Source organism: Capronia epimyces, assembly GCF_000585565.1.
Source record: "Capronia epimyces CBS 606.96 chromosome Unknown aczIQ-supercont1.11, whole genome shotgun sequence".
Taxonomy (NCBI): Eukaryota; Fungi; Ascomycota; class Eurotiomycetes; order Chaetothyriales; family Herpotrichiellaceae; genus Capronia; species Capronia epimyces.
This window is the reverse complement of record NW_006912914.1, coordinates 683,699-698,268: the sequence shown is the minus strand read 5'-3', so window position 1 is coordinate 698,268 and position 14,570 is coordinate 683,699. Positions and strand designations below refer to the sequence as shown.

General features: G+C 53.0%; 5 protein-coding genes across 5 annotated transcripts; 3 read left to right on the top strand and 2 right to left on the bottom strand.

The window, feature by feature from the left end:
* Positions 1 to 593: 593 nt before the first annotated feature.
* On the top strand, positions 594 to 1,835 carry A1O3_10298 (uncharacterized protein; the record flags this gene model as incomplete). The annotated part of the gene is made up of 1 exon (XM_007740388.1): positions 594 to 1,835. The coding sequence occupies one exon, from the start codon at positions 594 to 596 to the stop codon at positions 1,833 to 1,835; it is 1,242 nt and encodes a 413-aa protein (XP_007738578.1).
* A 286-nt stretch (positions 1,836 to 2,121) lies between these two features.
* Positions 2,122 to 2,510, bottom strand: A1O3_10297 (uncharacterized protein; the record flags this gene model as incomplete). Its single annotated transcript, XM_007740387.1, has 2 exons — positions 2,122 to 2,277; positions 2,427 to 2,510. 2 exons carry the CDS (start codon positions 2,508 to 2,510, stop codon positions 2,122 to 2,124), a joined length of 240 nt encoding a protein of 79 aa, XP_007738577.1.
* Positions 2,511 to 2,905: 395 nt separating this feature from the next.
* Positions 2,906 to 7,459, top strand: A1O3_10296 (uncharacterized protein; the record flags this gene model as incomplete). The annotated part of the gene is made up of 2 exons (XM_007740386.1): positions 2,906 to 3,171; positions 3,223 to 7,459. 2 exons carry the CDS (start codon positions 2,906 to 2,908, stop codon positions 7,457 to 7,459), a joined length of 4,503 nt encoding a protein of 1,500 aa, XP_007738576.1.
* Positions 7,460 to 8,279: 820 nt separating this feature from the next.
* On the bottom strand, positions 8,280 to 8,826 carry A1O3_10295 (uncharacterized protein; the record flags this gene model as incomplete). Its single annotated transcript, XM_007740385.1, has 2 exons — positions 8,280 to 8,498; positions 8,554 to 8,826. The coding sequence occupies 2 exons, from the start codon at positions 8,824 to 8,826 to the stop codon at positions 8,280 to 8,282; spliced, it is 492 nt and encodes a 163-aa protein (XP_007738575.1).
* Positions 8,827 to 11,985: 3,159 nt separating this feature from the next.
* A1O3_10294 (uncharacterized protein) lies at positions 11,986 to 14,313 on the top strand (the record flags this gene model as incomplete). Its single annotated transcript, XM_007740384.1, has 2 exons — positions 11,986 to 12,069; positions 12,142 to 14,313. 2 exons carry the CDS (start codon positions 11,986 to 11,988, stop codon positions 14,311 to 14,313), a joined length of 2,256 nt encoding a protein of 751 aa, XP_007738574.1.
* Between the last annotated feature and the right edge of the window lie 257 nt (positions 14,314 to 14,570).

Sequence of the window (14,570 nt, the reverse complement as noted above, 5' to 3'; positions counted from 1 at the left end):
GTGTGGTGTTAGCCACTACTTGGTAGACCTGATTACAAGAAGCAGTGATGTTGTGTTAATTCGAGCAACTGATGGCGTGACGTTAGGTGATCAGGGCGGCGTCGACCGGCGTCCCGAACGGGGAGGACTACTATTACGGAGTACTGGCACTTCGTAGTGCTGATTACCTCATACTAGTGTGGAGTAGGTGGTAGGGAGTAGCTGGTGGCAGAAGTAACGGTGCACCGGACAGCATGCGAGAGTACTCCCGTACTCCGTACACATCCATCGTGTAGTTGTAGTTGTGCTGTAAGCAGCTCTACAGACCTAGACACAGGTACCCGGCTGCAGACATTAAAATACGGGTCGATAATCGATTGATTTGCTTGACATATTGTACTCGATCTGCTAGCCAGGAAATTGGCGCAGGCGAGTCCCTTGAGCACTTCTTCAGCATTGAAGCCGGCGTTTCCTTTGATCTATTGCGACAGCCTTGGACCTGCACGAATTGAATCCGAGACCGACACCGACTCAAGTAGTAGTATCTCACTCGACGGATACCTCCTCCCACCAACTCGTCCCGTCCTCATCTCTACCGCCTACCGCCCACCATCATGGCAGCTACCAAGCGCATCGAGAAATGGGAGATTGACCGCTACTGGGAGATCTTCTCGTCACTGGTGCAGCCGCCCGCGACGTCCTCTTCACACCTGACGAACCAAGCGGCGGCCAACGTGCTGCGCAACTCGCAGCTGCGCGATGACCAGCTAGAGCGGGTGTGGGACCTGGCGGACGTCGACGGCGACGGCGAGCTGGACTTTGAAGAGTTTTGTGTCGCCATGCGGCTGATATTCGACCTGGTCAACGGAGAGTATCAGGACGTGCCCAAGAGCTTGCCGGACTGGCTCGTCCCCGAAAGCAAGGCACACTTGGTCGCCGCGAACCGAGCCTTGTCGGGCGGCAGCCACGGGGAGCGGTTCGAGAGAATCGAGGATGACGAGGACGATGCTGGCCTAAAAGACGGCTTCGATTGGTACATGAGCCCCGAAGACAAGCACAGGTACGAGGAGATCTACTCGGCCAACAAAGATCGGAGGGGCGACATCAGCTTTGAGAGCCTCCATACACTGTACGCCAGCTTGGATGTGCCGGACACGGATATCCGCAGTGCCTGGAACCTCATCAACACCAACGGCCGGGACTCGATATCCAAAGATGCCTGTCTGGCCTTTCTGCATATCCTCAACTATCGCCATGAGGGTTATCGGATACCACGCACGGTGCCGCCCAGCCTGCGAGCCAGCTTCGAGGGCAACCAGATTGACTATCAAATCGACAGTTTGAGGAACCGCCCCAACAAGTACGACGAGGACACTCCTACGGGTCGAAAAGCCAAGTTCGGCGATGCATATCTAAGTCGGCTTGGAGCCAGGGGAAGTTCGGCCTACACGCCGAAAGGAACGGACTTTTCGGATGTTGTTGAAGACGAAGACCTGGAGAAGGTCCGGCTTTTGCGTGAGCTGCGCGAGGTGGAAGCACAACATGATGCAGCCACCGCAGCCGCGGAGCGTCGACGGAAGCAAAGACAGGAGAATGGGGGACCTCGACAGTCTGGGAAGACTAATTGGACACTGGTCAAACGAGAGGCCCAGCAACTGCTCGAGTACAAGCAACGGCAGTATGTGGAATTGAATTCGGAGAATGCAAACAAATCAGGAGGTGACCTCAAGAGACTTAGGGAGGATCTGGCATTGGTCGCCGAACAGATAGATGGGCTGGAGTCGCATTTGAAGAAGCGGGAGGCGGAATTGGAGAATCTTCGCCGGGAGATCGAGAGCGAGAAGGCGGGCCGATGACCGAGTTCTACCACGCAAGCGGGATGGGATAGAAAGAAATTGTGATAGGAAACCTGAAATGCCCAAGAGCACACCGGTTTGTACCTCATGCGTACGGTAGTCTGTACATGTTGTACACTTGTACTCCCGAATTGCGATATTCAGCGGAACGAACCCCCCATGCAAACCATCTAACTTCCAGTCCGTACTTTTCGTAGCCCATCTGTAGTGAGGACGTCTCCCCTCTTGAAGTTTGCTAAATCAGTGTCAACAAGAAGCTTCCAGGTGGTGAATATGCGTGGCCAAACTAACCATCAGCTTCTTCCCATGCTCTTCCTGCTCCAAACCCTGTGCCGAGCCACACGGGCCATGCTCTTCGTTTAAACAGTAACACTGAAAATATCACGCCGAAGGAGAAGCCGAGCGCGGATCGGATCACGAAGGAGGAGACTGCACGATCCCACTATCGCATTGTGTTAGCAATCGAGTGTTCATCGGATCTCCCATGCCCGGCGCAGGTTGGTGTTCTAGGCCCATATTCTGGCAAGAGAGACTGTCCTCCTGGTCGCTTATGGGCTCAAGCCTCTCGTCTCAGTCCTCTCACGCTCGTACCTTTTCGTTCAATAAAGCTTCGCTGACTGGCTTCGATTTGGGTGCGACGGGTAAGGGAGGCGCCGAAACATTGTCGTCCGGCATCTTGGAAACTGTGACGATCCAGGTTAGCGAAGACACAGGAGGAGCAGACTCTAGAGGCGTACCTTGGACCAAGCGGACGTTCTGTGCAACTGAAGAGTGTCTGGTGGCAGAGCTGGCGCAAGCAGATACAAGTCCTAATACTAGCAGCAGCACGTCGAGCTTGAGGAAGCTCGCTGCTGGGGAGCGAAAACGGTACCGGCCAATCGGAGGCCGCCTTGGCAATTTTTTCCGATTCCAACTGATATCAAACGTCGACCATCAAGACCAAATACTTCGCATGGACTTCACGACGCAAACACACTTCAAAAGCACAATCTTTCACTGACCAACATAAGCTACTCGGCCTTGAGGATGGTCAGATTCGGGCTCGGAAAGAATACGTCGTTGTCATGGCCATGGCGAAGCGATCGTTCGAGGCTGCAATAGCAGACCTGGAACAAACGAATGGTTCTGCAGAAGAGGTTTTGCTGGCAGCAGCTGATATTTTGGGACTGCGTCTCCAGGAGAACATCGACGCATCCTCTACAGACGTCAAGTTCAAGACCTCTTCGCACTCGCCCGGGTTCAAGGAGCAATGGCTGCTTCGTTGGCTTCTGAAAAACCTGAATGCTTCGGACTCTAAGGGTAAAACGTCGGCGACCGCAGGGGCTACCATTGAGAGGTGTGGAATTCTTCTTCCTCTGAATTGCATTTCTAATCTAATCTGTTGTAGTTTTGTTTTGCTTCCACAGTTCTGGTCGCTTCTTCTCAGTTTGACATCTCGCATAAAAGATGAGGTTTGTCTAGAGATCCTGTTGGAGCGAAAGTTCTTCCATACCTTGGATCAGTCGATCCGACTTTGCCTCTCCAGAAAGGAGTCTGGCGATGGCTCACAACTACCTCCAGGCTCAGTTGCTGAGCCCAAGGAGCGCATGACGAAGAGGAGGCGGTTGAGTCCCCCGACTACCACTGTACAGCCAAGACCGTCCGACCATACAACCCTCATCTGGGTTCTTCTACAGGCTGCCTGCCGGTGTATCGACCTTCTAGCTGTGCCGTCGTCGCACAGGAGGAGAAGGAATGCTCCGACATGGACTGCATCCTGGAACGATCAAGCATCCTTGTTTGGCAGCTTACTCCAGGCAATAGCTTTTCTACTAGAAAAGGAGCCACAAAGCGAGGAGCAATCCTTACTGTTACAACTGCTCCGTACTCTTCTGTCCTTTTGGAAGGGCGACTCCACGGCCACCCGAACGCAGAGCGACGACCCAAATCGAGCCTTTGCCTCTCACTGTTTGAAGCCAAGCTTGGTTCTTCTTGATATCTTGCGAGGATCGAACGACGACGACAAGCCCTTTACTTCTTCGAGGAACGCAATAGAACGACTGGTTGCGCTGCATATTGTGTTTCCATTCCGCTCAACTTTCAACGAACGATTTGCCAAAAAGTGGCGAAATGTCCATGATAATCTATTGTACGAGCACTTGGAAAATATGCTCAAGAGCTTCAAGGACCAAGTCGCCGACCTAGAGGGTAACACTACACAGTCACAAGACAGGCTCGTCTTGGCCGCTCATCGACATTTGGCCTGGATTATTCTTGACATAGCTGCCCGCTCAGTCCCGGCATCCGACCTTCGAGCGCGACAACAGGAGCAACTGTGGGTTGATGCTTTGTTCATATGTCTCGTTCATGTGATCTGGCCTCGTATACCCCAGATCACCGCCACGGGAGCTGTAAAAACGGAAATTTCGGCAACTTCAACACTCGGTGACCGTGAGAGCTGGGTTTCCCCGATGGAGAACCTGGTGGATGTTGCTTTGGCACTCAAAATGAGAATTTCCCTCCCTGTAATAGGGTATAGCTTGTCAGCCATTCTGGCGTCCGAAGGGGATGTTTGTCCCTGGACTCTCCTGGCCAAGATCATCCGCCTCGACGTCAACATACTGGTCCCCAGGATTGGCCTGTCGAATTCCGAACAGCTATTGAAACAGGTCATGGAGAGAATTGAGTCCAATATTGTCTCGATGAAGCTGTATGATCTCATCCGAGACGAAATTGTTGTTGCCTTGTTGCGTGCCTTTGCCCGGGCCAGAAACATAGACGGCTTTGTGACCATTTGGCAACAAAATCTGGCAGATGCAATACGTGTGCGTTACGCATCCAGATATGACCCTGAAACCATACCTGCTATTCTTGTGTGGGACGATGAAAATGTCGTTGATGAATTCAGAGCCTTAGCTTTGGTTCATGCTCCTCCAAGGATGGGTCAGATGCTGCTGAGCGAACTCCTCGAGCAGTTCAAGACCCTTGCTGCAAAGGTTGGATCCACGGCTGATGTATTCGCCAAGCTAGCGGTCTTTTCAGCCATGTTAGAGCTGTCTGACTCTCACGACACAAGCCTGACTCTGGACAAAACACAGTTGGCTGACCTCTTCCGGGAGGCGATGAATGCGTTGCCCAGGAAGTCCGACTATCAAGCCCAACGCTGGCAAGTCTGGAGGCTTCTTCGCTTGCTTGTTCCGCTTCTAGACTTCAAGGACCTACCTGACCTTGAGGACTTGCTCCAACCCCATCACCACTTCATGTCATTGAACGAGTTCGAGAGCTCAGGACGACAGGACGAGACCCGGAAGAAGGCGGCAAGGTTTCTGGAGTGTCTTGAATGTTTTTCGCTGGTGATTGAATTGGTTGTCCGGCAACGTCGATTCCAAACCGACATTGACTCTGAACTCAATCATTTGACCGAGCTGATGGTGCGGTTTGAGGCCACGCCGCTCAATTCTTTTGCTGTCTGGAATGGCCGGAACTACGACTGCGACAGTGCAGACAAGCTCTTCGCTGCATGCATTGGCCGTCTCTTGCAGAGGCCGACCGTCTTATCTTCCTGCTCGCATTCGGCCCAGAGATTCATTGAGAGATCGTTAGACCTGCTTACGTCTCGTTCACAAGCGGGGAGTCAAGTCGGGCCAACCTTAGAATCACTTGTGAAAGCCGTCCTGAGCGCCGAAGAAGTGCTGAATAACCCGTCTTTGCGGCAAATGGTCTCTCAGCATGTCGCGAAAGCTCTGGAGTCGACCGACAAAACACCCGATCGATCGCTAATACAAGCCCTGCCACTGGACGCGGTCAAGAAGTCTCAGCTCAAAAGGATCGCGGCTGCAGCCATGCATCGTCTGACAGCTGATACTCAAGTTGCCACAATCACAGAAATTGAAGAAGATCTGGACCTGCTCATTCACTTGGATTCTGTTGCGGCTAGAACGAGCATTGATTGCAAAGATTGGGCTCTGTGGATCGCTCTCTCTGAGAAGATCTTGCGACGCGAGGACATCCAGACAACGCCATCGTCTTGGCCTGCAATTCTTATGATAACTCATATTCTGGACAATATCTGGGCCCAAGCTCTTGCTAGTCAGAACTCGACCGTACTTTCAGACATACTGTCTTGGATCAGGAAGACGATTGACGCCTCTCGTGTCGCAGACTCTCAACCGGCGACCTTTTTGGCACTGCAGGTTTTCTTCGGCCAAGTCTGCCAGGCAGAGCGCGCTCTGGAGAATATCATTACGAGCCACAAGCTGGAGAAATTGCGAAAGAACTTTATACGGCTTTTGAGATCTCGCCTCGACCGGGCCCTTCATGGATCGCAGGACAAGATAATCTTCGATTTGAAGTTAACCCTGACTGCAGCCCGGCGTATCGGTGCTATCGAGAAGGACGAGCGAATTCGACAAGCAATCTCCAGCGTCCAGAGGATGCTTCAGACGACGCCAGCCTCTCTGGGCAGCAAAGCTACGGCCAACGAGGAGTGGCGGATGAGACTTTCAGCCCAATGCGAATGCTTGAAATTGCTGTTGCCTTCAGATGTCAAGCCAGACGAGAATGTAATGGAAGAGGCGATTCAGAAACTGGTATCTTCTTTCGAGGGGCAAGATGTATGGACCAACGCAGATGTGTCCCTCATTGTTGCCAACGCAGACATTCTCGTACGGCAGATTGGCGCGAATGGCTGGATCCTTACCCTCGACTTCCTGCAAAAGCAAGGCAAGCAGAACGGCTTCCAGCTTGTGCGACCTGTGGTTACCGCCTCTGTCATTGTACATGTCACCAACCAAGATATTTTGCAGGCTCCCCAGCTGGCGGGCGAACTGGCAGATGTCGCTTGCATGAGAAGTCTCAATGGAGGATTGACTCTGGAAGAGTTATGCCTCACCCTGGACAATGCCCGGACGGTTCTAGAACGGCATCCCCTAGTCGTGAACCAATGCACGCTCGACAGACTTCTCGCGACGATATGCACCGTCGCATCCTCTGTGTCGGATGATGAGCTTCTGATGCCCAAGACTGACGTGGACACAGGCCTGCAGGCCTCGGACATCTATGACCGACTGTGTGCACTCATTGGGGCTGTTCTTGCAAGGCATAGACGACGTGTCTCTGACCGCTATCACCTGTTACTCCCGGCTCTACAGGCGCTCTTGCGTTGTCTGTTCTGGCCAGGGTCTGCAAGCCTCCACGACAGCAACCGGACCACGGTCGCAGCCAGCCTGAACGCGTTCGGGAAGGCCATGCCCAGATGGATGCGGCAGTCGCATGAATGTCTGCCGGCGTCTTCTGCCGAGAAGTTTGCGCGACTCTTATCGTCGATCTGCAATCCTACCGTGTCGGCGGCGCGATCGTCGAGGAAAAGAGGCCACAACGACCTCAACGACGAGACCAAACAGGCCAAGCTGTTGGCAGGCCAGCACATGCAGTACCTGGTGATGGAATACGCCCGATGTAGTCTGGACGGCCAGATGTCGCCTTCGGTCAAGGAGCGCCTGATGCCAGGACTGTATAGTGTCATGGGGGCGATGGAGCGCGATCTTCTGAGGGCGCTAAATGCCGGCATGGATCCGAGCAGTCGAGCCATTTTCAAGGCCTTGTATGATGACTGGACTCGGTATGGAAAGTGGGATAAAAATTAGGAGAAAGTCCGGCTTCGTCGGTGCTTATTATACGGAGTGTTCATGCACCACGTAGCACCTAGTACATAACAACACAATGCCGCGAGGGGCGAGGGGCATGAATGGCATAAACTATTTCTATTCTGGTCTCCGCCTATATGTGTGTGCAGGTGTGTTAGTAGGTGTTTGTGTGTAGGTGTGTTAGTAGGTGTGTACCTAGGTAGGTATATCTACTGAGTATCTACCTGATCACCTAGGTATATTATTTAATTATAGGTGCCTGATTGATGTACTATACTATATCCGTCCCACTCGCCGCAAATGGGACTTTCGGATTGGCGGGTCGAGGCGTAATCCGTACATATGCGTAATGTAGGTACCTAAGGTAATTAAGGGATTCGGAGAGGAAGAATTCCAATTCCAATTCCAGTTCCAATTCCATAGGTTGGATGCTGTAAATGACCACTGTACATTTACATGTCCTTGCTGATATTACTTGTGCATACAGTGGTTGTGCGGGTCAAGGTAATTAAGTGATTACTCGAATCTTGTTCAGGGCTCCTGCTCTAGAGAAGGTGAAGGAGAATGTGAAGGAGAATCGCCATCGCTATCGCCATGCTATGCTATGTTCTATCGATCTGTGCCAATGTTGCACAGCTAGAGGTAGGGGTATCAGGAGTATCAAGGGTATCAATCGTGTCTTCGTACAGTGTTTGCCCATCCAACGGCACCTGCAGGTATTAATCGTAACATCATACAGCATTTCCCCAGCTGCAATCCATGTCCGTCCAAGCAAGATACTACCCAATAGCAACCAGACCAGACGGAGGTGGTAGGTAGCTCATCCACTAGTTCTGCGAGGCTGTTCGGCTTTGAAGTCTTCCTGAGCCTCCTCCGACTCTTCCAGCATCGAGACGAGATCGTCGAGGGGAATGAAGACGTTGGTGGAATTGAGGAAGGGGTACTGTCCTGGATTCCGATCATACGCAAAATCTTCGAGGGTCAAGCGCAGTCCAGCTTTCGGATCGGGGTTTTTGACTCCATCTTTGCTGCGAATCTCCTAGATGAAGCAGTCAGATCCAAGGAATTGACGGTGAAGGTCGACGGCGCCTTACCGTAGAGTCACAACCAACGCCAACGGCATTTTTGTCCTTGTCATACACAGGTCTCCAAACCGATACTCTCGCGCCCTTTCCACGAGAGGTGTTCACGTCGACGCCAATCACTGTGCGGACCTCCTCATTAGTGCCCAAGATATAGTCATGTGCCAACTTTTGTAGATTCTTGGGTGATTGTGTCCACGCGACCTCCACGATCAAGCTGGGACCGCCCAATTTCTTAGAGCTGAATTGCGCATCTGGTTGACGTACCACTTGTTTGCCCTTCATCCTCGATGACCAGTGGTACACGGTAGAGGACCCTCTGTGGTAGTGCGGGATCAAGGCAAATTTCTCGATGAGGGATCGTTCGCTTCATCATCTGGCTTGGCCCGAATGATCTGCATGAGACGGTCCTTCAGTAGGCTAAGATAGTATTCGTGTCCGCGGCCCGGTATTCTGAATGCTAAAATTTCCTCGGCTTCAGAATAGTCGTACCTATTACCTGCGGTCAAATTCTCTGTGTGTAATCTGGGCAGAAGGCAATGTGAGTCTCACGTACTTGAAGTTTTCTCCACAGAAATAACCAAGCCGTTCCAATTCCTCAAGCTGCTTGAACTGCTGGGGTGCTAGAGGAAACTCGGTCCAACCAAGAGTTTCTCGGAGTGAGGGTGATTCGATGTAGTCAAGGACGCTCTGAAGTTTAGGATCGACTGGTTTTGACAATTTTAGCAAGGAGGCAGGGTCTGAGGTGGGTGAATCTGGGCGAAAAGTGAAAGTGCAAGAGTCGCCGTTCATGAGAGAACGCTCCGCAGCGGCTTTGTCAATATTGGGTTGAAGCGCAGCGACATCATGGCAACTTCCTGGTGAATCCATTTTGTTGAGTTCACGATAGACGACAGTAGAGTTGGTTGTGGTTGTGCGTTAGTTGTGCGTGTTGTTAACACGTCTAAAAGACAATAATGCGCGACTTATAAATGCGGGGGAAACGATAAGATACGCAATACGCAATACGAGATAAGCGATAAGGATGAGCACTACGGAGACACAGACTACCCATGTGTGCATATATCTCTCTCGCACTTTGCAGATGGCAGGCCATAGAGGATACAGGCCATACAGGCCATCCTATAGCCTTGGGCTGGGTGCCCGAGGAACAGTGGTTTATTACACGACTATGTTGATGGGATCGACTCCAGCTCCAGCTCCAGCTCTAGCTCTATCAAGTGAATGTCCCATCTTTTTCACGTGCATGTCAAGGTGCCACCGTTGGTAAAGTCCCATCAATGGTCGGACCAGCTCCCAGCATCTCCTATCTACTGGTAGCCTGATGACGCCTGGAGTTGGCTCATGCCCGATCAGGGACAGCTGGAGATAGCGGTCCAGGTTGTCTTTTGTGACGGTCTCGATCCCGATCTGCATCTGCATCTGCCTGCGCGAGGGAGCCATTACGGAAGAGGATGAGCTGGCAGAAGTCGATGGTGATGGTCGGCCGGTGCTAAGTTATGCAAGTTAGTGAACGGCAAGGACGTGGGACACGGGAGGTATGAGTAAATGCCTAGTGTACAGCGCCTTCAAGTCGAGCGTGGGTGGTGGGTGGTTGAGCAGGGCATGTTGTGTTAAGGAGGATGGCTTGATCTGGCATGGTTTCTTCTGTCAGCGGCAGCGGCAGCAATTATTTCGTCTGTATCCGACTGCACTTCAGCCTCCAGCGCTTTGGGCTCTCTCCTGCGCCATGACTCCAGCTGTTCTCTTCTGCATCAGAGTAGCAGGGATACACATGGTCTAATCCTCCAATCTCTCATTGTCAACCCGTTCCGAATGCCGCTCTCCATGACCTGTCGTGCACTTGACCAGCTTGCTATACCACCCACCACCCATCAGCGACCACGACTGCGACCACCACCACCACCACCACCACCCTCCCCACTGTCTTGTCTGTCTGCCCTTCAAGTGTCTGCTCGCCTCCAACGATACATCTGCGGGCACTATTGGAGAACTTATCCAACCGCAACTCCAGTCCGCAATCTAGACCTTTGAGATACGTGATTCACGCTTAGCAGCCGGGCGCAGGCCCAAGAGCCTAAGCCCTAAGGCCATACAAACCGGGCGCAGCGGCATCCTGAGGCTTGAGGCCTGGAAGAAAGTACTCCTTCCGCAGCATACGCGGCTAGTGGGCTATGGGCTACAGGGCGCTCCTTTGTCCGACTCACCTCACCGCTGGTATCGCCATTCGCCAATCCTGTCGAATCATCCAAGTCGATGCCGATGCCGATGCCGTAGCCAGGGCCAGGCGTTTGTCCAACGTCAGACAGTGTGTCAGGCTTGCCTCTGGTATTGAAGTCAGGTCAGATGCGGCATTTTTCAGTTGTGGCATTGGCTGCCCCAAATTCACTAGTCGACAGACAGAGTCCGCTCAGACACAGCAAAAGTCTTTCCTTCTCACACAGCCACAAGCATTCAACAGTTAGGTCGAAACTATCGCACCAAAAGTCAATCTAGTGGCCCCTGTCTTTTTGCAAAGCATTGCTGGTCGTGATCAGCCAGCCAGGTCACTCAGTAGAAAGTACGGAGTTTCCCAATGTCTAGTACGATACTGACCACTCTCGCGCCGACCTTCCACGAATGCAACTGAGCGACCGGGCTTGAACGGTACCAAAGCTAGCTGTAACACCGAGCTCCATCAGGATTCTCAGGAGAAGAAAGAACAGTAAGATTGTGGCAGGCAAGTGCGACGGCTGGCGGCCGGCGGCCAGACGTGATCCACCACCCACCGCGTATAGCTAGTACGACAAGCTTCTCCCGTTCTACTCTACAGGCTGCTTCAAGATTGCTTCGAGGCTGCTCGTTGTTAGTCGGGGCAAACGACAGGGAACAGGACCAAGAATGACGATCACGTGACGATACTGCCCGATGAGGCTCTGGGCCGGGGCGGCTAAGGGCACCAAAAAGGGTGGCACCAGTGGGGGGAGTCGAACAGGCAGATGCTTTTCAGCCTCATCCGATCACCCCCCCCTGCCGTTGTGACCCACACACTCCTTGCATGGCTGCCTTGAAAGGTACTCCGTACATGTGTCCAGGTGTCAGTCGAGCGGTCAGTGCCCCAGAGCTCCAAAATATTGAGGCTCTGCTGTTGAGTGCTCGCCTTGAAAGCCCCCCGTCTCTCCTTCTGTGTCCGCTCTTGCTCTTGCTCTTGCATTTTCGACATCCTGCAACGTTCACCATTCCATGTGTCTGTCATTCACGCTGGTCCATGGCACATTTAGTGCCAGCCCTCATCATTCATTGCTTATCACGCTCGCTACCGTTGCACCTAGCTTGTCCGTGCAAACCGTTCTTTTCTCCATGCGTCGACACCTCGTCTTGCCAAGTGCCTGCCCTCTCTCTATCCTGTCTTGTCTGACCTGTCGGCGGGTATGTTTTCGGACTTACCATTCGACATCATCCATCATGTGGCTCGCCAGTTGGATACCCGTTCACACGACTGTCTCGGAAGAACCTCTCGGTCTCTGTATCATCAACTCCGCGACGAGAGTACTGCAAAGAAGTGCCTGCTGGTGATGACAAGTTGGCTCGGATGCTCTGACATGGGCTGACACTGATCAGGCGAGCATCCCGTACTCGACATGGGCCAAAGTGGCATTTTCAAATCCAGATGCCAGGTTCCGGGTCACACTTGGTCGGTGTAACGACTATGACAACGCCCTTCAGACAGCTTCACCGTACTCCGTCTGTACCCTAGCGCACGCGACCAGTTTTGCCTACCACTCAGGGGTTCTGTCCTACTCGACGTGTTCCAGCCTCCGCATTCTCGATTTCAATCACGGCCGAACCAGAACCACGGAGAAAGTGGTGACCAACGCTTTCTTATGCAAATCGGTGAGTGTGAGTAGGAGCTTCCAAGGCCAGGAGAAACTGGACCTTGGGTCTCTCGTGTCCCTTCAAGTCCAAGCGTTTGCTTCTGATATAGTGGTGCTTCTGTGTGATTTTGGTCTCTATGGTCAATATCTACTTGCCGTCAACATTGCCGACGCTTTCGAGCCACCACAGCAGCTGCCAGATGGCCAACGCCATTCCCGTGTCTTGCTATGCACGCGTCTGCGGTCTACCAGCAAGCTCTTCGTGAGGCATGACAGCAGATATCTGGTTTTGGGCACGCATTCGGCTCTAGGCAACCATGATCACCATGAATGGCTGTTGTATCGGTACGATCTCCGAACGTCAAGACCAGTGAGCAAGGAGCCGTTGCAGCTCCGGGACTTCTTCGGCTCCGAGATGGGGTCGACGGTCTGCTTTACAATCTACCACGACAACTTCTACGCCTTAACCAATCAGACCAGCTTCGAGAGCGAAGAAGTCGACTGGACAAGCTATTACCATTTCATCTGCTTCCGCCTCGACGACCCCCATCCCGACTTGAAAGTGCAGGTCATTTGGAGAAGACAACATCTGGAGGGCCCAATCAATGACTCCTGGACGGATATTGGATTCCAACTGGACCACCGTAGTGGTGAACTGCTGATTGTGGAATGCAGAAAGGAATGGTTGGATGGCGGTAGTCAATCTGTGAGGACGTATTACACCCAGCCCTTTCATCGAGCAGTACATGGCGAGTTACAGAATGGCCTCCGACATCCGCCCAACGACCCGCTGAGCCGTACGTTGGATGCAAAGAGTAATAGCAGATGGGAGGCATCCTGGCCTCGCGCTGATAGGTACGTCCACACCGAAACCCAACAGGGTGACGGGGACGGCGTCAAAGAATATATTCGAGCAAAGACCAAATGGCATGGCTACCATTTCAATGCTCAAACCTTCGTCGATCTGGTGACGGAGGACGCCAGTGTCGAAGGTGAGTGGCGGCCTAAAGAGCGCATCAAGCTTCGAATGGTTAGTAGGCACGAACTTGGTCCTCTCGTCCCGACTGGGACTGGGGAAAGGTTCAGGATCCGATCTCGAATGAGAGACAAGGAGGGTGAGGAGATGCAAGATGGCGAGGAAGCATTCGGCCCTAGCAAAGTGTCGCTGTGGCCTCCGGACGATGCTCCCCAGGAACTCCATGACATGCTCTGCCCTGGCGGTCGGGCAGGAGACGTCAAGGCCATCCTAGGTGACGAAGGGATGGTGTATATGGCCGGCCCGCCCCGCGAGCCTGGCTCTCCTGAGCGGGCGCTCATATTCGTGAGCTTCGATCCGACGTTTGGCTTCGAAGGTATGACACGCTTGGACGGAAGTGCGGTCAGGCAAAAGCAGAGAGATGCGCCGTCGAATGCGGAGAGGAAGAGGAAAAGTGTGTCTGAACTACGCCGAGAGTCAGCTGGTGGCTCTTCCAGCGAGATGGATCCAGAGCCTGCTTCTAGCGGACGTGTCAAGCGCATCCGAGATGGACAGGGAACGGCTGAACTTCAATCTCCTCGCACGTGGTTCGTGAAAGATGACGATTCGGCCAGCGCGAAAGAGCTCGATAAGCAAACGGAAGCGCAGGGAAAACAAGCAGAACCTGGGCATGAGCGGGCCAGTATCCTTCCACATCTTTCGCCACCGGTGCCAACACTTCAAGCCTGGTCTTCCTCCGTGATGAGGACTCGCAGTCCAAGGACGTCGCCGTCACCACCTGTGTCACCTTCGTCGCCTTCGTTTCCATCCATCCAACAGCCAGCCTCATCTCCCAGGACCATGACTGTGGCCAACAGGCCGTCTCTGGCGTCACGCAACCTTGATACCTGGCGCGAGAGGGCGGCATATACTACTATCAAGAAGGGGTTTTGGTTGCGGTAAGACAACAAGGGTATGAAAGGTGAAATGTGAATGCAACCACTCGGGGGTGGCAATGTGGCTGCGACTGCTTTGCCTCCTCCAGTGGAGGTACAGCTTCGACTGACACCACTGTGTCAGTAAAGGATGGTGGTAAAGAGCACACGAGAGGAAGGGGAGGGAAGGGAGGGGAGGGACGTAGGTACACGAGCATTACTCACGCAGACGCACACGCAGACGCAAACTCAAACGTAAACGTACACGCACACGCAAATATGCCA